The following is a 22,450-nucleotide window of genomic DNA, read 5'->3' on the forward strand; positions in this document are numbered from 1 at the left end:
TCCTTCTTAGATGGACAAAACCATGTGCACTGCGGGTGGGGCAGATGTAACTTGTGCAGAGAGAATTAGATTTGGGTGGGGTTTTTCTTCAAAGTGAAGTGTAAAATCATGCAGTCAGTATTTTCCCTGCACAGAAACAAAATAACTCACCCAAATCTAATTCTCTCTGCACATGTTACATCTGCCCCCCTGCAGTGCTCATGGTTTTGTCCATCTAAGAAGGATTTTGTCAGAAAGAATGAACTAGAATAAACCCCACAGTTATGATGTCTCCGTGACACATCCATACTAATCACATATGTAATTAGTAAAGCAAAGAACAGCTCTTGCTATAAGACCTGTCCTTTGTGATGTGGTGCTGACCATGGACTTCTGGGACTGAAACCAGGGGGTCCCTCTGCGCTTGTGCAAATTTTTTGGAGTTTTTAATTAGAAGTTCACTTTTTTACTCTGCATTATTAATTAGGAAATTGTTGACCAAGATTGGCCAGCAGCTATTATAAACTTATCCTTTAATACCCCTTTTCCACTGCTAAAAACACCTGGTTATTGTGGGTATGGGTCATTGGGTGTACCCAATTTAGGTCGACATGCATTCGGTTAACCATTGAAGGTCAACACCTTAAGTAGGTCGACAGTGTTGGAAGGTTGACACAATCATTAGGTCAACAATCGCAAAGCCATCAGTGAAAAGGTGGACATTTTTTTTTTCACTTTTTTTGCCCCAAATGTCTACATGGACACGTCCACATTCTGCGCACGCCATGCTTTGGGCATGGTGCTTTGACTATTTTATTCTCCTGCCACGCCGTAGTGGACATGAAATACCTCCTGTCGGCAGTTATGCAGGATAACCTTTATTCATTGTACACATATTTTTCACGTCTTCATCATAGCTTTTTTTTTTTTTTATCATCAATGAGTTTTTATTTAAAGTTTTGTTCCGTTAACTACGGAAAGGGAAGGGGTTCAGAGAACATAATAAGGGAAGGTAAGGGGAACAGGAGGAAAAGCGTCCATATACAAAATATCTGCAAGACCGTTCTACATTAAAACAATCATTACACATCGGTAACCAAAAATGCACAGATCCAAACGCTACACAAAAAAAGTGAAATAAAAAAATAAAAATAAAGCAGTCAGTATTATGATGAGAAAAACAGTAGAGATTCCAAGGGCGTATGTTAATTTAGGCTAGGTACACACCGGAACGATGCAGATCCTGATCAGATTGAGATGATTGTACGATTGTCTCACAATCTACTGAAGCACATGATCTTCATACGATCCGTGTCCAGTTTAATGGATTTTTTTCAAATCCTGACTGCAGCAGGTAGGATCTGAAAAACATCCAAACGACCAGCGGGGACGTGCATCGGATCGGAATCAGATTGGAAATGGCCTAAAACATGCCCAAATCGGTCGAGATTGTATCTAACTCGGACGAATTGAGGCCAAATCGTTCTGATGTGTACCCTGCAAAAGTGTCAAGTAGAAGATCAGCACCCTCCCTAGAAGTTGAAGACTCGTGCCAACTAAACCATTTGGTTAATGGGGATCTGGACTTGAGAGAGTATGGCAAGCCTAGAGTTTCCATCTGATAGGCATAATGGATTTTCTGATAGATTCTAGAAATGGATGGGGGGAGGGAGGGATTCATGCAGTCTTGTGCTATTGCAGGTCATTAGTTCGACAATGTCTAGGTCGACAGTCAAAAGGTCGACATGGGTTTTATTACTGTTTTTTGAGCCGACATGTGCCGACAGGTGGTATTTCATGCCCTACCATCCACTAGGGCGTGGTGGGAGAATAAAATAGTGTGCCGAACGTAGCGAGGCACCGATGCGGTGCACTTTAAACTATGTCCATGTCGACTGTGTTGACATTCAGGTAAAAAAACTGTGAAAAATCCCATGTCGACCTTTATCACTGTCGACCTATACATTGTCGAACTACCGACCTGTCAAACTAATGACCTTTCGACCTAGAACCATGTCGACCTTTTCCAATGCCGACCTAATGGTATCGACCTAATGACTGTCGACCATCATGCTGTAGACCAAATGATCCCAACCCCATGGATCCTGGGACAGGACCAGAATATATGTAAAACATCACCTGTTTGCATACAATTCCTCCAGCAAATCTTAGAAACCGTTGGCCAAATCTTATGTAATTTAATAGGTGTGAAATCTAGGACATGTAGTAATTCGAAATGCATTTTTATGTGATTATTACATTTAGACATAGGGGGTTATTCTGGTTGATTCACAAGGCTTGTGGGTCCACCAAATCTGCCTTGCGAATGGTTGGCTGGTGTCGCAAGGGCGATTCACTTGCAGGGGTTTGCGAACATTCGCAGAGCAGGGGGGACCTCCCACATATTTCGATGGTCGCCGACCATTGAAAGATGTGGAAGGTGCACGCATATATCAAAGTGACTTTCAAGTCACTCTTCAGTATCATGAGAACATCCAGCGTTCTCATGGGAACATCCATGAAACACTAAGGGTGAAATTTAATAGGAGGAGAGATTGAGAAGCTGAGAGATTTGGTAAGAAATCTTCAGGTTTTTTTAAAGCGGCAATCATTTACACTGCAAAAAACAGTTTGATTTTGAAGTGCAAATGATTGCCGCTTTAAAAAATTTGGAGATTTCTTACAAAATCTCTCACTTTCTGAATCTCTCATCCTATTACATTTAACCCTAGGTGTTCCAATATACTAATGGAGCCGCCCCACGCCCCTCTCCGCCCCCCACCTGCTGTCCTGGGTGCACGCTGTCTGTTCGCCGTGGGTGCACGCACCCTGCGTATGCACATGTGCCTGTGTGAACGCATTCTGGTTATTCTGGTTGCAAAGAATTGTGAGAATTGTTTCTGTGTAAATGAGCAGTTCAATTCAGATTCTCATTTCAATTGAGAGAGTGATTTACTTTCCACAGTAATACCTTGTGCTGTTATGTACGAGAACCCCTAAAATTACGGGATGAGTCAAAATATTAGGTGAGGTTAGGAGTATTGGTCCAGATGTTCACAGTGAACCTGTTATCCAATGAGCAATATGATTGTATGAGAATAGTTCTGTTAAGGGGAGATTGAGTCTGTAAATAAGTAAATGGGGTAATCGTTATTCCATCTCCAATATCAGCAATGGTAACTGTACCATGGGATTTCCAGGGAGCCAAATTCAAGTCAGGGATTATATTGGATAGAGTTTGTAATGAAAGCAGGCAGGTGGGCAAAGTAAATGACTTTGAAAAAAGGAGGACCACATCCCATACCTTTAATGAGTCTAAGATGGCACGGGGGGTGTTGCGTGAAGATAGAGATCTGTTATAGGGACACGAGAATACATCTGTCTCTCCAAATCTTCCCACTGTTTAGTAACAGTGGGATTTGCATTTGCAGATTCCATTCTTTGAGAAGCCGAATATACATTCACAGAAACTGCCTTTAAAATCATAAATTAGCTGCAGAAAAATACTTGGATTCCGATTTTCAGATTGTTTTCCACAAAATTTTTATAAAACTTTGAAAAGTCGGAATGCAAATTCCATCTATGGTGTAATGGTTAGCATTACTGCCTCACAGCACTGAGGTCATGGGTTTGATTCCCTACATGGCTCTAACTGTTCGCAGTTTGTATATTCTCCCGGTGCTTGCGTGGGTTTCCATCAGGGGTTAAAGTGGGGGGGGGAACGAGGTGTAAATGAGTTCCCCCACCTCTAATAGTAAGGGGAATTAATTCCCCCTCCACCACAGCCAGCAATTCAAACCCAGAAAGCCTGTCCCAGCAGCTTCCTTTTTCTGGCGCAATAGTGCCATCAAAAGGCACTATTGCTGTGGGCATTATGTTTAAGGGGCAATACTACAGTGGGCATTGTCTACTAAGCAAAACTACTGCATCCCATACATGGTTGGGTAGTGTTCCTTCTAGTAATCAGCGTAAGGGGGGCGGACCGGCCCCACCGAAGGCTCTGCACTGCTGGGGAAGAGACGGGCATCGCCATCTATGGCGGCACTGGGCTTCCCCGGTCTCACCGGCGGAGTCGGAGGCAGGCTCTTTTAGCGGGGCGCTGCTAGAGGGTCAGGGCGCATTTTGCCCTTTAAAAATCGGGCAGGGCGCAGTGCCCCGCTAAAACAGCCTAGCATGAACACTTGTTGGGGAGTACTGCTGTGTAGCATAACATGAACAAGGGACACTACTGAGTGATGTAATGTTACTATGTGGCAGTACTGTGTGTCATAACATAGTAAGGAGTAATATTATGTGGTGTAATATGAGGGGGTTTCATTTACATCCTGGCACTAACCTGGGCTCACCTAATGTGGTATGGTGGCGAGCAGGGGAAATGAGTTCCCCTGCCACTTTAGGCCCTGGTTTCCACCCACAATCCAAAGATATACTGGAAGGTTAATTGGTTCCCATCAAATTAACCCTAGAGTGAATGTGTGTGCTGTAGGGCATATAGATTGTAAGCTCCACTGGGGCAGGGACTGATTTGAATGTTCAAATATTCTCTGTAAAGCGCTCTGGAATATGTAAATAACTGATCATAAATAATCTCTGCGAAAATGGCAAAAAACGGTTGCTATTTCACCAAGGACCGGATCATTGAATAACCCCCTAAGATTCAATCATGAATTTCAAAATTCGTAATGTAAATGTTACAGTCTAGGGATTTTCCGGAAAAAATAAAATCTAGTATAATTATTATATTAATTTTTTTCCTAGGCACTAATAAATAACTACTGCCAGGAAAAATATTATCATCATGTTTGGACATCGGCTAATGAGGGCCTCAAGGACTACCCTAACGATCCTGTATTCCTGTTTTTCCGGGCCTTTGGGTTGTTAATGGAAGGTAATAGCTTTCTGCTGACATTATCAACTGTTACCTCCAATTCTTTGTAGAAAATGTAAATTTAGTGATCTCCAAATAAAAAACATACTTTGCTCATTTCAGATCAGGTGTCTGAGTCCATCCGCGAACTAGAAGTCATAAAGGACAAGTCAGATATTTCACTATGTTGTCTTATGGCTTTAATTTATGCTCACAAGAAAAGTTCACATCCAGGTAAGTATCCCAATATACCTTTATAAGTTCTATCAATAATCATTTGAACATCGGAAGATTGATTAAATAACTTCTCTTCTGTATAGACCGAGAAACCATCCAGGACCTGGAAATGAGAATGAAGGAGCAGCGGAAAACAGCGGGTCACCGAGCCTTATATTATGCTGGTCTGTTCCTTTGGCATGTTGGACGACATGATAAAGCCCGAGAATATGTTGACAGGATGATCAAAATCTCCAATGGCAATAGAGATGTAAGTAACGCTGGTCTGCAGTGTTGGCTGGTTTATATCGGGATGCAGTTACAATCCCGGCGGTCGGGATCCCGGCGTTCAGAATCCCGACGCCGGAATCCCGACCGCCGAAATGCCGACACATTCTCCCTCCGTGGGTATCCACGACACCCCTGGAGGGAGAATAAATTAGTGTGCCGAGCGGAGCGAGGCACTGGGCCCGCTGCGTGGCGAGCGCAGCGAGCCCGCAAGGGGGGGGGGCGATCCACCCCCCCCCCCCCCCCCCCCCCTTGTCGGCATTTCGGCTGTCGGGATTCCGGCGTCGGGATTCTGAACGCCGGGATCCCGACCGCCAGGATTCAATACTGAATCCTTTATATCACCTTGGTGTAACCATAGGTTTTTTTAGATTTTAAACTACTGTGAGTATTTTCATTATGCCTTTTTAAAAAAGTTTATTGTATTATTCCACGTTCTTGTTGCTTGTGTTCTTCATTTGGAGTAAGTTCACAATGTAATAAAGGAAGCACTCGCCTAGTGAACAGGTAACCTTTTCAATCTTAAATGGTAAGCAACTCCAGCACAATTAAAGAGGCAATATACAGAGAAATAGCTTGTAGTTTAATTGCCCTATTGATGTCTCTGAGTGTATTTTATGTTCTAACACATTTTGTCTATCTTGGCTTCTATACACGGAAGTCCCGGTCAAACAATACACACTGAACAATAGCGTTAACAATATCCGGAATCATCCAGTGCCCGCTCAGAGCATGCAGTCCTCGATAATAAACAGTAGTCAACATTAAGCTGTAAATAAAGATGATGGAGAAGATAAAATAACGACCCACGGGAGCGTGCATCGTTAACGATATAGTTCATACACACTGGATGTTATGAACAATATATTGGTAACAATATAGTTATCATGCATATCTTGAACTATGCATTGTCTAGTGTGTACCTACCTTTAAGGGGTATTCAATCTTGGGTCACAGCTGTCGTGCTGGCCCAACATCCGTGACCCTGTCACGTTCTCGGTCTGCTCGACTTAGAATTTGTAGGCAGGATTCAATGTCCTGCCTACAGCGGGACTAGAAGGGGGGCGTGGTCGCGAGCTGCCGCTGGGAAGAGGCGAGCTGCAGCGGGGAGCTCGTGACTTCCCGGCCGTTCTCTGCAAAATGAGTCCGACTGCTTGTGAAGTCGGGCTCGTTCTGCTGAGATCCCCTGATCAATGCTGTCAGGGAAGACAGCATTGAATAGGGCCCCGCAGCCATCTCCCCCATCGGGAGATGGAGGCGGGAGATTGAATACCCCCATAGTCTCTACACTAACCATATGTGTGTTACAAAGTATTAGATAGCAGCAAAGATGCACTCACCTCTCAGGTACTGCAAAGAGTGTAACATCTAGACAAGGGCTGACTTGTGAGCCACACCCTTCCAGGTCACGTATAGACTTGATTTGAAAGCAGTATTGATAATCCTAAACAAAATTTTAAGCCATATAGGTTTTCCCCATACTATCACATTACTAGCTGTGTGACAGTATGAATGCCATATACTGTACATATACAAATCAGAAAGTCATCCTCAGTGTATTTCTACAACACGGGTAATGTTTATTTATCAAAGTAACATCACAAATGACTATATATAGCATAATCATATTAGATCAGGACGAATCATAGCAGAATAGACTTTGTATTGTCTGATGAGAGGAAATGAAATTAGCTTGTCTGGTTTTACAGGGATTGATTTTAAAAGGATGGCTTGATTTGTCCTGTGGGAGAGAAGCTTATGCTAAAAAGGCTCTGAAGTACTTAGAGGAAGGACTGCATGATGGAATGGATGCATTCGCTATGATGGGGAAGGTAAGGTTACCAACAAAAAGTGCTTTGCTGGTTGCATTACATAGGGGGAAACATTTGTGGAACTCATTCTGCTGGGTGGGGGGTTAATAAATGAAAGGGTTTTTTTTTGCACTTCTCTGTTTATGGTATTAATTTGGGGTCTACTATATCAGTGTTCATTCTAGCACCCTGCACCTTTCAAAACCCATGCAGTTCCTCCTCCCTGCCTGGGTTGTCGCTCTCTGCTGTGGCACTTCTAGCACAGGTCTGATATGCATATCTGTGCTGAAATACAGACCACAATGTGCTAGAAGCACCACAGCAGGGCGTGACACCACAGACAGGGAGGAGGAACTGCACAGGTTTTGAAAGATGAAGGGTGCTAGAATGAACACTACTCTATTGAAAGACAATAAATTGCATAACTAGTGTATGTTTGCGGGTGGAGTGGGCAGGTTTTATAGAGGGGGAGGGGCAGTGGAGGGTGGAGCCTAATACCTGTTGATTTAGTGCCTGATCTAAGTTGACCCACACTACCCCAATGTCATGGTATATGTTTGTTGGGTCGACAAACTAAAGGTCGACATGCATAGTGTCGACCACTGAAGGTTGACACAGCTTAAGTTATCACTTCAAATAGGTCAACATGCTTAAGGTCGACGTGGCTGGAAGATTGACTCACGCATTAGGTCGACAGGTTTGACATGGGGTTTACTTCAGCCGAAGTGTGCTGACAGGCGGTAGTTCATGCCCTACCATCCATTAGGGAGTGGGGGAAAATAAGATAGTGTGCAGAGCATAGCGAGGCACAGTGCATAAAGCATGGAGAGAGGATGCTGTGCACTGATACGGTGTCAATGCCGACATTCCAGCCATGTCAACCTTAAGCATGTCACCTATTTTGAGGTTTAGACCTAAGCTGTGTCGACCTTTTAATGTTTGACCCAATGCATGCATGTGTAGATGAAAGAGGAATGGATCTTACAGTCAGTGCCAAAACCAAGGTTGGTCATCTGAACCAATATTTATCCTGTAAATTGAACAGCTCAACCCAGGGGTTCCCAATCTTTTTTAAATCACGGCACCCTAGGAGTATCAGAATTTTTTCACGACACCCCTAGGCCATTAAAAAATAATTTGATGGGGTTTATATGCGATTCTTAGAGTCAGTTATGTGGTAAAGGACAGGATTTGCTTCTGTTTGAACACATTTTATGATTGGCAGCTGCCAGAACTGGTTTTGCTCATAAATAATTAACCATTAATAATTTGAGTTGGTCCTGGACCACCAACCCAGGGCACCCCTGCATGTGTCCCGAGGCACCCCAGGGAGCCACGGCACACAGTTTGGGAACCACTGGCTCAACCCATATAAGTCATTCTATGATACTTTGTTGCAAATAGTGTTTCATTTTGTAGAGTATGTATGCAGTTTAAGGATCCTGCTCATCCCAAAGGGATAAATATATGATTTCTTTATCACACCCTAAATATTTTATTGCAAATACTAATAAAGTGTTTCACTATCCATGGTAATCACGTCAAATACAGCCAGATGTATTCAGAAAAGTAGAACACAGCTGGTGGGCAATGCTAGGAAAAATGCTAGAGCTTATAGTTCATGTCCTAAGAAAACTAGATTTAAATACTTAAGCTGAATCCTTTTCTTTGAAACCATAGGGCTACATTGGGCCCTGGGGTTTAGGGAATCCTTTAGAGCGTTGCCACTTTAAATCATTTCAAAATCTTCTCCTGCCTTTTATACATTGCCACCCTGCGGAGAACTCAGTTGTTCACAAGCCCTAACGACAGGACAGAAAGTATTTAAAAGGAAGAGAAGCAACATCGCACCTAGGAGAAGAAAAACATTTATCTTGGGTAAACGTTCAACAGGAGAACTAGGGTGTAAATCTTGCTGCGTTCTCATTGCCGCCCCTGCAAAATACTGGGTTTTCTTTCCCGTGTTTTTGGCGGGGCACAGAGCTTCTCAGCTCTACAGACCCCATTCATACAGTACTACAGCTTAGACCCGGGAAATTCCCATGTCTGCCCCGTTCACACTGCTTCCCCTGGTATGCCTGCCATCAAGTGTGTGGCATCTAAGAGCAGCTTTGATTGGATTTTTAAAAAGTATCTTTGATTGGCTGTTTTAAAAAGCAGCTTTGAGCAATGCAATGAACTTGCTTTTTTGCATTTTGTGAGAAAAACCCGGGTCTAACCTGTTCACACTGCCACACACCCATGTATTACCCAGGAAAAACCCTGCAAAAAACCCGTGTGTAGTTCCCGGGGCATAACACCCGGAAATTTCACAAAGACCCTTTCACACAGACGCGACACGGGAAATTACTACTTGCCCTGGCAAATACCCGGGTTTTTGCAGCAGTGCGAACGGGGGTTAAGTGGGTGCTCAGTGCCTCCCAGTGGATTCTAAGAAAACAATACGTATGTGGCCACTAAGGTCACCCAAGAGCGCTGGTTTCTGCAGTAGACTGGTGGGGATATTACTCTATCTTTTGACCAAGCTGCAGCCTCCTATTCAGAGGAATTGTGTACCTCTCACAGTGCAAATATAAATAACAGGTATCCAGCTACAAGCTGGTATCCCTAGGTGGCGCTGCTTAGTCAAAAAACAATTAATCATTCAGAACCCAATTGGGATATGCATATATTTATTAAAAATATAATTTATCATAAAAGGAAAAACATTCTCCTAAACATACATAGCATATAACATAATATATATTAGGCGAAGCTGATGTTAGCTTTTGAGTGTCTGTATACTGAGGCTTTATATTATAAGATGACTGTTTGTCATATCATAGAGGCATTTTCAAGTATAGAAGCTTAAATAGTTACCAGTCCCAAGGGCCGTATATAGGAGATGTATCTCACAGATTTTTGCTGCAATGTCCTATTGGACTTCCTCCCTTTATCTGAGCCAGGTGTATATTTGTAATCCTTTGGATGGTCTACCTTTTTTTCAAAGGGACCGGCTCCAGGTGGTGTCCGTCCAATGGATCTTATCTGTTGCACAGTACAAGCTGTGTATAGATGTACTGCGGCGCTGGGCTGGGCTGCTTCCGGGCTAATGAGCGAGGCTCCCAATACGCGTTTCTCCGCCTGTTTATTGGATCGGCGGCTTCGTCAGCTGGATATGACAAACAGTCATCTTATAATATAAAGCCTCAGTATACAGACACTCAAAAGCTAACATCAGCTTCGCCTAATATATATTATATGTTATATGTTGTATGCTATGTATGTTTAGGAGAATGTTTTTCCTTTTATGATAAATTTATATTTTTAATAAATATATGCATATCCCAATTGGGTTCTGAATGATTAATTGTTTTTTGACTAAGCAGCGCCACCTAGGGATACCAGCTTGTAGCTGGATACCTGTTATTTAGATTCTAAGAAAAAAATGTTTAACATCATTTAAAAAAATATCCAATTTTCACCATCCTCCCATATATATATTTATTTTATTGTCGATCATAATAAAATGAGTGTTCATGTTTTTTTTTGTAGGCTCACTATTATGAATTGCGGCAAAATTATTCTGGAGCCTTGGAAGCTGTAAACATAATCATAGCCAGCTACCCAGACTTTATCCCTGCTCTCATTAAGAAAATGAAGCTACAGTTGGCGTTACAAGACTGGGAACAGACCGTAGAGACAGCGCTAAGGTTCAGTATGCAGCTCGCACGCTACAAATGTGTCAAGTACTTTGTTTCCAGATAGTTGGAGATGTTGAAAAATGTGTGGGCTGGTGGCATTTCAGTTGCTAGGAAAACAGCACAGAACCAATTATGGAACTGAATTGTTGAACTGAAATTTAAAACACTGGGCTGGTGATCCTTTGTAGTTGAAGCATGATTTAGAAAACCCAGTAGCTTGTGTTTTGTACCTAAAAATATCCTACTTATTGTATCCTCAAATACCATAGCACTTTATTGTAAAGGTAATAATGGGAGCTTACAACTTAATGTGAAAGGGCATTAAATGGCCAGGCTGGGATCACCACTGGCATGCTTTGTTTTATTTTTGTGTTGGTCATCATACTTTTTTATATTTTATTCTGTACTCCTTTGTCTTTCACATACATTTGTATTTGGGTTAATAGTGTTTCATTCTAGCAGCTGCCATCTTTGAAAACCCATGCAGTTCCTCTTCCCTGCCTGGGGTGTCGCTGTCAGCTGTGGTGTTTTTTAGCACAGGTCTGGTTTGCATATCAGTGCTGATATATAGACCGCACTGTGCTAGAAGCACTACAGCAGACAGCGATACCCCAGGCAGGGAAGAGGAACTGCATGGGTTTTCAAAGATGGCGTGTGCTAGATTGAACACTAGTTCTGATGTGTTTATCCATGTTACACTTAAGATACTACAAGACGCATGCTGAGAAGTGAAAGGCAATGCTGGTAAAATTCCTTGTAGGCATAGTGACACAGACTGAATTTTAATACTTACATTGAATACAGATGGAGCCGCTCTCGTCTAGCCTGCCTATGGCAATTGTCCCGCCAATACGCCACAGCGCGCCTAGTCGCAAGGCAGTGCAATAAGTATCACAGCTTAGCATTTGGCGAATGGAGTTACCAGATGAGTGTAATACCAGCGATCATCCACCAGATGTTGCTGTTTAAAATCACCACTGCGCAGGCGTCAGATGTCTAATGCAAAGCTATAGCAAAAGGATCCAGATTGCGTGTGCATGAAGTGTCCATTGAAATGCACTATAGCTCAAGAACTACTTTACTGTACTGTTCAGTATATTCGATAGACACTTTTTTTCTGAAAATACTATTGCATAGACGTGCCGTTCATTAGGCTATTTATAGTGGGCTATGGGGATAAGAGAGTGAGTATACAGTACTTCTGCCATGAATGGGGCAAGGATGCATGAGAGACACTTGTGCGTCCCGTTCGTTACAAGCAGCGTGCCAAGATGGGTCGCTGCGGTGGGAAAGCAGCAAAGACAACCGCAGATCCATACTCTAGGTTCCGCTTGGGTAAGGGCTGTGCTGTCTGTGCATCTCATTTAGCTACACTGGCTAAACGCAGATATATACGCTACAGTAGGAATGTCATACAGTACAAGCAGGCCAGACTCGAGCTCCGAGGGGGTTAACAAAATGTCTGCCGGATGTCAGACAGGGCTTCATGGGAGCCCACAACTATGAAGCGATCGATGGCATAGGTAACACTTGTGTAAGGGCGATGCTGTCTGTGCCTCTCCTTACGCTACACTAGTTAAACACAGAACTATGCTACAGTATGAATGACATACAGTCAGGGCAGGCCAGACTCAAGCACCCAGTGTGAACCAGGGCTTCGTGGAAGCCCACCTCTATGGAGTGGCCCTCGAATATCTGCTGAAAGTATTAAGTCGCCTCCCAGCTGAAATAATTGCCCACCCCTGCTTTAAGAAGGTCCTAATAGGCATTGAAAAATAGGTCAACTACTATTGGTTAATAGGTTGTAGCTCTAACTCTATGTCCACTTTGGGAAAAAAATGTGAAAAACTCATGTCGACATTTTTCCATGTTGACCATTTTTCATGTTGACAAATGGCTTGTCGACCTATTGACTGTCAACCTTTTAATTGTCGAACTGCCAACCGCATCCCCAGATTACGACCCAATTAAGGAATTACAATAACTTGTTTCTAGTGAAACACATAAACCATCTTATGCTAAAAAGATGCTTTTTTTTTTCACTGCTGTGGAACTGGCTTCACTGACTCAAGTGGCTCAAAGGGTGGTTATTGTAATGCTGTCAATGCTAATTTTAATTCAATACCCCCTCTATTTTGTGCTCTATAAGAATCAATTTCTGCTATCGAGAAGACAGAAGACCTGTAAAGACCTAGTATTTATCATTTATTTATTTACAGTTTCTTATATAGCGCAGCAGATTCCGTTGCACTTTACAATAGTAGACAGTGATAAAACAAACTGGGTAACAACAGACAGACTTGGAGGTAGGAGGGCCCTGCTGCAAGCTTACAATCTATAGGGACATAGGAGGGAAACACAAGGACAGGCACCAGTAATAGCATAGCTTGTAGGTCCAGAAGGGAAGCTATATGATACAGAAGTGCCTCAGAGGGGGACAAACCCTCTGAGGCACTTAGGTCCAGAAGGGAAGCTATATAATACTGTACATAAGTGCCTCAGAGGGTTTGTCCCCCTCTGAGGCACTTCTGCATCATATAGCTTCCCTTCTGGACCTACAAGCTATGCTATTACTGGTGCCTGTCCTTGTGTTTCCCTCCTATAATATGCTACCTCCTCAGTAGGGACAAAATTGTATTTATAGAAAATGTTCATTTAACTGTGGTACTATAGTGCTTGTGGCCTCTTCTGGTAGTGCTCCTCCATTTAAGGTAAAGATTCTTAGGTACTTATGTATTAGCCCATTGCGTAGTTTGTGTAGTGGTGTATTGAGAATATAATACACCACTATCCTGGCTACGTAAACTATGTAACTTATGTAAACTACGTAATTTATGTAGTTGGAGCTGTGCTAATACATAATGGTTCATATCCCCACTATCCACATCATACCCCCATTGGGCGTGGAGATACTTTTTATAAAGTGTGGCGAGCCACCGTGCCCGAAGCGTGGCGAGCACACGCGGATACGCGTCCCCTCACGGGGCTCGCTGCGCTCGCCACACTTTATAAAATTAACTCCACGCCCACGTGGACAATGGGGGTATGACGTGGATAGTGGGGATACGATTGTGTTAGTGACCGCCCCAGTACGCTTCCCAACCTCCCCCCCCTGTCGGCTGTTGGTGTCCGCCGGGTGCTGGCGGTATCTCCCCCCTCCGCCCGGCCGCCGCTCAAGCCCCGCTGCCCGCCCTTCAGCCCGACGAGCTCGCTGGTTAAGCCCCGCCGCCCGCCCTAAGTAAGTCTAAAAGCACAGGCACATAATTAGCAGGGCGCCCCGCTAGGCTACGCTGACAACGTAGCCTAAGCTACGTTGTCAGCGTAGCCGGGCGCCCTGCTAATACACAAGTACTGATTCTTCCTCGATCAAGTGATCTCCAACGCTCTGTGCCACGAGAGTGGCCATGACTGACCTAATTTTTTCACAGCTAAAATCTGGGAATCGTTGGTCACAAATCTACAAAGACATTGTAACCTTCTTAGACTAGAACATGCAATTCTTGATATCCATGGATAATATGTATTCGTCCCATCGCTTTTAATGACCTACCTCAATCAGGGCCGGTGTAAGGTTTCTTGGCACCCTAGGCAAAACATCAACCTACTACCCCCCGGGGCATAACTCCCAGAGGCAACGGAGTCACCTGGCTCCTGACTAGCACCTGTGCGGTTCACAACGGGATCCAAATGTGACCGTTGCTCTTCCACTGGAGCTTGGCTGTGCACTTGCATTGTTAACAGACTCTATTCCAGGATTCAGACTTGTAGGCGCCCCCCCAGATCCTGGCACCCTAGGCAACTGCCTAAAGCTGCCTAGTGGTAGAGCCGGCCCTGACCTCAATAATTCTATTTTACACCTGTGAACCCAAACCGGGGTGGGCGTTATGCCAACCAAGGAAGACTTAAGGCATATATGGGAAATGTACGTGTCTATTAGTGTTATACACCCGGTATATGCGGGGGTCACAGGAAGAAAGATATATAGGCATCACCCAGATGGTATCCGGATGGCTCACAGACAATGTCTAAGTAGACCATCAGTAGGTTGACACCAAAAGGTCCAGATAGCAATAGTCAACACATGAAAAGGTTAACACAAGGTTTTCACTTTTATTTGGCCTTTTTCATGCTTTCCATCCATGTGAACTTTGATCGGGAACAGCGAAGTGTGTGGATCGCAACAAGGCACCTGGTCCAAAGCAATGAAAGCACACACTATACAGTAATTGGTGGTGCACATGGTCGTTGGCTCCCAAAAAATCCTGAAAAACAAATTTCAACATTTTTGATGTGTTGACCATTGCCATGACGATCTTTTGTCAATATCCGTTTGCTTGTGTCTACCTTTTTGTCACTGTCGACCTAGTGCATGTTAATCTTTTGGTGTCGACCTTTTGCCTGTGTACCTAAATATTTTGAGCTAATCCACACCCCACACAGGTATTGGATGGTGTAATGGTTAGCATTACTGCCTCACAGCCCTGAGGACATGGGTTCCATTCCCACCATGGCCCTAACTGTGCAGAGTTTGTATATTCTCCCCGTGCTTGCCTGGGTTTCCTCCGGGTACTCTGGTTTCCTCCCACAATCCAAAAATATACTGGTAGGCCAATTGGCTCCTAACAAAATTAACCCTAGAATGTCTGTGTGTGCGTTTACATACGATAGGGAATATAGAGTGTAAGCTCCACTGGGGCAGGGACTGATGTGAATGTTCAAATATTCTCTGTACAGCGCCACGGAATATGTGTGCGCTATATAAGAAACTGTAAATAAATAATAAATAAGTAAAAAAACAAAAAAGAGACCACAGTACATTCAGTGGTGACATCCTTTATCTAGTTATAACAATTTCTTATATATTGCAGCATATACCAATTTCTGTAATTTATAAATCTGTATTTTCTTCCCTTCAATACACTTTGCACTTGCGACTTGTTGCTTCTCAGGTCAGTTTGACAGATACAGCAGTGTTTGTTAATGATGAGTCAATATGCTCTTAGTTGGGAATAAAATTACTCTGCAGTACACTTCAGACCTCTAGTGCTTGAATGCATTAATCTTTTGCTTATAATGGACATTTATCCTGCTCGGTTGGGGGCTGCTTGAAACTCTTCTGCAATATATCACACACCCACAGACAATGCACTCACAGTATGTCATTGAGAGATAAAGATAAATAAGTTGTTTTGAACAGGAATGTGTTTTATGCTTTGCGCTAGGAATATCTATGCACAGTACAGTCTAGTCAGTGATTTATTTTCTTTTGACAGTGTGTATTTTGCAGAGAGTAGAGAAGACATTTTGGTACTTCTTTACTTTCACGGCGCCACTAGATAGGACAGATAGGACAGATAGGATACTAGATAGGATACGATTTGTATGCGATTTGACATAAGATATCGCATAAGATATAGGATAAGATTTACTATCCATTTCATTACCCCACTATCCACTAGGGCGTGGAGTGAGAATAGAATAGTGTGGCGAGCGCAGCGAGCCACCGAGCCCGAAGCGTGGCGAGCGGACACGGAATGTATTTTATGGAATTGCATGCAAATGGCATGCGATATTGGGGACTTGCTTTCAAACCACATCCGTGTCCCCTCGCGGGGCTCGCTGCGCTCGCCACGCTTCGGGCTCGGTGGCTCACTGCGCTCGCCACACTATTCTATTCTCACTCCACGCCCTAGTGGATAGTGGGGTAATGAAATGGATAGTAAATCTTATCCTATATCTTATGCGATATCTTATGTCAAATCGCATACAAATCGTATCCTATCTGTCCTATCCTATATCTTATGCGATATCTTATGTCAAATCGCATACAAATCGTATCCTATCTAGTATCCTATCTGTCCTATCTAGAGTGGCGCCGTGAAAGTAAAGAAGTACCGACATTTTTGTATTGCAAATAGATTTGGGCATTGGCACAATCTTTATATTTTCATTCACGCTTTGCCACCAGGGCATTGGCCAACAATATATGCGTTTAAGAGGGGACATGCTTGGGATAAGTAATTATGAAGCCAGGCAGGGTATAGAATTGTACCCCTTGCAAAGTTCACTATGAACAAGCCCTTGTGTGTGTAAAAAAACAAAATAAATTAAACAGGAGAATTCAATTGTATGCTCACCAGGAAACCAGCAGATGGCATCCAACACAGAGCAATTCAATTGTAGCTTCATGCAGGTGTGATCAGCTGCCAGCATCAGGCATTTCAGGTCGCTGCCCCCAGGGCTGAAAAGTGACCCATTTTAGTGCTCATACGGGACTTTTCACGTCCTAGTCATTAGTTTTGTTGGGTTAAGGCGATCTATGCAGCTAAACCCCATTATTATGGGCACAATATCAACCATCAATTGATTATCACTCTACAAACTCCAGTCACTTTATAAGGAAGATCGGGCAGCGATAACAATTGAATTTCCCCCACTCTGTAAAAAGGCGCCTAGGCTCAAATTACTTTGTATTATGTTACAGATATCATGTCCCATTCTGCAAATTCGTTTGTTAGGTGTGGTTAGTTATATTGGAATGAACAGGTCGACATTTTCGTAATGTTGCCATTAACCATGCCGGCATTCAGCATGTCAACACTTATTTAATGTCAACATTGTCTAACTAGTAACGGAAATATCAGCATTATGACATTATCAATATTCTTGGTACTGTCATTCTGTCTGTGCTGACAGACTTTCTGACTGCATATCCATTTGAGACTCAATATTCTAAATTTGCTAGAATCCACATAGAATTTACATTTTTTAGATGCGCTATATATAATACTGTTAAATTCATTATTCAATTACAGATTACTACGGAAGGACAGCCATAACCTGGAAGCCATAAGGATTCTCGCTCTCCATTACCTGTGCAGGGAGGGGAATGTTCATGAGGCATGTGTTTTTTTTGTTTTTTTTGTTTTGTTCTGTTTTTTTTTTTTTTTTTCCTTCGAAATACAGATTTTGGGGGATATTCAAACCAGGGGTCACGACTGTCGGGCTGGCCCGACAGCCGTGACCCTGTCCCATTCTATGCCGGCTCAATGTGAATCGGCAGACGGGATTCAATCTCACGCCTGCCGGAGACCGAAAAGGGGGCGTGGCCGCGAGAAGTGGCCATGGATTGTCGAGCTGCGTCCGGGAGCTCGACAATCCACCGCCATTCTCGACCGAACGGGCCTGACTACTTCTAAAGTGGTACAAGTTGAGTATCCCTTATCCAAAATGCTCAGGACCATAAGGGATTTTTATGGAATTTGGATTTTTTTTTTTTTCATACTTACCTGGTCCCCTGCAGTTGCCCCGATGGTCCTCCGATGTCCACGGTGTCCTCTGGCTTCCATGACGGCGTTCGGAATCCTCTTCAGCGGCATCCCCGGTCCCAGGGGGGCATTCGGCAAATGCGTGCCAGTGAAGTCACCGGTGCACTTGCACAATGCACCCCATGGACCGAAGATGCCGCTGAAGAGGATTCCGAAGGCCGCCAAGGACACCGGGGGACAAGGTCATTATGAAAAAAGAGGCTGTGGGGGTAAAGAGAACCCCAAAAAACACGAAATATTCAGAAAAACCACGGTTTTCTGAATATTTTGTTTTTTGGAATATACGGATAAGGGAGTCTCGACCTGTAGTAATGTGTACCTCGTTAAGCACCTAAATAAATTAATTTATATTAATGTCTATTTAACCCAGTGTTTTTAATTTGTCGAAAAACATGCTTTTTGCCATAACGTTTAATGTAAGGCAGATAAAGAAATTTGGTTAGATTCGGGAGGAAAAGTTACCTTAGGGTCAAGTTTTCTGGGTGATTCCTCAATAAACACCCATGATACTTCTAATAAAGTGGCAAAAGAAGCCGTGATTAGTAAATAATTGAATACATTGAAAAATCTATTTTTAACTCTTAGGGGGATATGCAATCCGGGATCACTGCTGTCGATCCCTGCCGACAGCCGTGATCCTGGCCCGTTTGCGGTCTGATCGACCGCAGAACGACAGGCGGGATTCAATGTCCCACCTGCCGCTCCGCGATCTGCGTCCAGGATCGCGACAATCCATGTCTGTTCTCTGCAGAACAGGCCAGACGGGCTTCTAAAGTCGGGCCTGTTATGCCGTGATCCCGCTTCAATGCTGTCGCTAAAGATAGCATTGAATAGGGAGCTGCCGCTATTTCCCACGTCGGAAATAGCGGCAGCACATTGCTTACCCCCCTTTGAGTGCCGAGTGAATTTGTCAAAATGTTGTAAAAATTGCCAAGCAAACATTTTTATTGGTCATAATGTCCTGTAATGCTTACCTTTTATTTGGCACACAATCTTTTTTTTTTTTTTAATACAACATTTTTTGAATTTATATAACAAATGTGAGAGACCCTGGCTTTTTTAGGTGATATTTTGAATATCTCTCACAGAAATGTTGGCACTCAAATGGTTAATAAATTAATTGTCAGACAGCTGAGAAATTGGGCAGAAATTGATTTTTTTGACATCCTCTTTTACTAAAAAAATTTTAGGAAAAATCTGAAATCAGTGGTATACACTCCCGGTTGAACGGACATGGATTAACCCATTACATATGTATTTATATGTATTTTATTGCATCTAATGTACTCTTTCTACTCTAGGCAGTCTCTAAACTGGGGGATTTGATAAATTCTTTGGACCAGTTTGAACCACACAATCCTCATCTGTACTATAGCATGTCATTAGCCTTTAGCAGGATGGTAAGTTATGTGCATGTGGAAAAGTGGCATTGTTTTTTTATTGGTCTGAAAATAGAATGACAGAGTTTGATAGTATAATGGTCTTGGTTCTGTCCTGTTTTTTGAGTCTGGTACCAAAAAAAAAAAAAGTAATTAAAAAAAAAAAAATATATATATATATATATATATATATATATATATATATATATATATATATATATATATATATATATATATATATATATATATATATATATATATATATATATATATATATATAATGAAGAAATGGGCACTCACCAAGGTCTTAATCAGCAACATCAATTTATTGTAGATACATCCGACGTAACGTAACGTTTCGATCTAGTATAGACCGTCATCAGGAATAAATACAACAGGTAGGGTCAAGTTCATATTCAGCACAGGCAACCTGGTATCCATCCTCCAGAGAGGATACAATTGTATAGCCTCACCGGGCCAGTTTATATACCTAAATCCCGGAAGTGATGTCATCACTTCCTGGTTGTACACCACTGCGGATAAAAACACCAAAAATACTATATATGTGTCACTCAAAACGATCCCAAAAGGTATATGGGCATCGTGGTAAATATAGAACAAAAACAGCGAGTGCAAAAGGTCCAAATTCATAACGTTACTGCTTAATACGTCCGACCGGAAGTCACTAGTGCGTTCCACCGCGCCGGCGGATGTGACGTTTTGCGTTCCACCAGCCGCGCGAAATAAGGAAAAGAAGGCTGGGAACCACCGCTTCACCGGAAGTGTCCCCTGCGTTCCATCCATGCCAGCAGCGGAAGGTGTTGCGTGTCAGTTGTAGCTAGGCAACAGGCTAACGCATCTTATACTGCATCCGGTTAGTGTATAGAAAAGCATTAGCGCGTTGTCATAGTAACCCTTTTGTCACTCTACCGTTGTGTCCATCAGGTGACCGCAAAGTAGTCACAATGACGGAATATATTTATTAAATCAAGCGCTAAGTGTACAGGACATATAAAGCAGCCCAGGTGAGGATCACTAGTACTGGCAAATAATAAACATAAACATAAAAAGTAAATAAAGTATATACAAATGGCCATATAAAGCCAAAATTTTAATTTTATGGTTTTAGATATTTTTATAGTTTTATATATTTTTTAAAAAAAGAGTTGATTCTGTTCAGGTATTAGAAATATAATACATATGCATATAATTATATCTTTATCATACGTATGGGAGCAATATGGCTCGCTGAACATCATATCTATACACACCAAAAATATAACATAAAAATAAACTAAATAAACAAAATAAACAAACAAGAACAGCCTAGAGACACCAACCCTTGCTTCAAAAAAGCAAAAAATCCGAACTGAGAAAAATGAGAAACTTAATCATAAAACTGAAAAAACAGGAAAAAGGTAATGGGTCATTTCATCTCAAAAAGATAGATAGTGGATTTGTTTCATTAAGTCCCTTAGGTGCAAGGGTATCCAGTTCGAAGATCCACTTCGATTCTCTTTTCTTGAGCATCGTGTCTCTATCCCCTCCCCTTACAGGTTTTGGGATGTGATCAATCAGCATGCACCGGAGACTGGCCACACTGTGACCGACTTTGGCGAAATGCTTCGCAACAGGCTTATCCGATGTCTTAGTTTCTAAAGCCGCCCTAATTGAAGCGCGGTGGTTCGCCATTCTGTCCCTAAAATTACGTTTGGTCAGGCCTACGTAATACAGGCCACATGGACAGATTAAAATGTAAATTACGTAGTCCATCCTGCAGTGGAGACGATGTTTGATAGGGATTTTCTTCCCACTGTGTGGGTGAGCAAAAGAGGAACCTGTCATTAGAGACCTACATGTTGTGCAATCACTGCATTTTAAGCAACCTTTACGAGCCTGTGGGATCCAGGTGCCTGGCGTTTTTGTAGGTTGACTTAGTGGTCTCATCAGCAGGTCTTTGAGGTTCCGTCCTCTTCTGTAAGCACACATAGGGGGGACTTTGCTGACCCCTGAAAAAGCAGGATCCGTGGCAATTATTGGCCAAAATTTCGTCAGTTTCTGCTTCTTCTTGTGCGCACCAGTATCGTAGGTGTTAGCATAGATCATTCTTGGTCTAACATCAGGGGATGAAGATATCGTCTGGTCTGCAGTTAGTTTGGACCTTGCCTTGGTGAGGCACCGGGAAAGAGTGGCGTCTGAATACCCACGTTCTTTAAAGCGAGAGTGCATTTCAACAATTTGTTCTTCAGTCGTAGTTAAATCTGTATTATTCCTAAGAACCCTCAGGAATTGGGACACTGGGAGGTTCTCCTTAAGGTGTGGCGGATGATGGCTAGTTGCATGAAGCAATGCATTTCTATCAGTATCCTTACGGTACAGTCTCGTTCCCAAGCCATGATCAGCTCTAAAGAGTGTAACATCTAAAAAATTAATTTCCAAAGAACTAAAAGAAAACGTGAAGCGGATTGGCGTCTCTAGGCTATTCAAACAAAAAAGCATGTCCTTCAGGTCCTGCTCACTGCCCAACCAAATCAAAAAAACATCGTCAATGTATCGACGGTAGTAGAAGATATTTATACCAAATCTGGGAAAAATATGTAGCTTCTCATAGCATGCCATATAAAGATTGGCATAGGCTGGGGCCAAATTAGACCCCATAGCCGTGCCCGTTTTTTGTATGAAGAATTTATCTCCATACATAAAGTAGTTTCTGGTCAGGACCAAAGAGGTGAGCTCCACCAGAAATTCAGTAGGAGGGCCCACCCGTGTGGTATCCTGTAGTGTCTGTCTGATCACCTCTAAACCTGTCTCATGAGGGATCACGGTATAGAGGGAAGCCACATCCATCGTTACAAGTATGGCTCCTGATGGTATATCTGAGATCTTAGTCAGACTCTCT

General features: G+C 42.8%; 1 protein-coding gene across 1 annotated transcript in view; it reads left to right on the forward strand.

Moving 5' to 3' along the window:
• TTC21B (tetratricopeptide repeat domain 21B) overlaps positions 1–22,450 on the forward strand; it is a 110,492-nt gene that overhangs the window by 1,122 nt on the left and 86,920 nt on the right. Inside the window, exons 2-8 of the mRNA XM_083153910.1 lie at positions 4,738–4,867; positions 4,970–5,080; positions 5,167–5,333; positions 7,060–7,182; positions 10,696–10,853; positions 17,660–17,748; positions 19,478–19,572. Coding sequence (XP_083010036.1) covers positions 4,738–4,867; positions 4,970–5,080; positions 5,167–5,333; positions 7,060–7,182; positions 10,696–10,853; positions 17,660–17,748; positions 19,478–19,572 — 873 coding nt within the window. The remainder of the gene's footprint in view (positions 1–4,737; positions 4,868–4,969; positions 5,081–5,166; positions 5,334–7,059; positions 7,183–10,695; positions 10,854–17,659; positions 17,749–19,477; positions 19,573–22,450) is intronic.

This window comes from Crinia signifera, chromosome 7 (assembly GCF_055691185.1).
Source record: "Crinia signifera chromosome 7, ASM5569118v1, whole genome shotgun sequence".
In the NCBI taxonomy this organism is placed as follows: domain Eukaryota; kingdom Metazoa; phylum Chordata; class Amphibia; order Anura; family Myobatrachidae; genus Crinia; species Crinia signifera.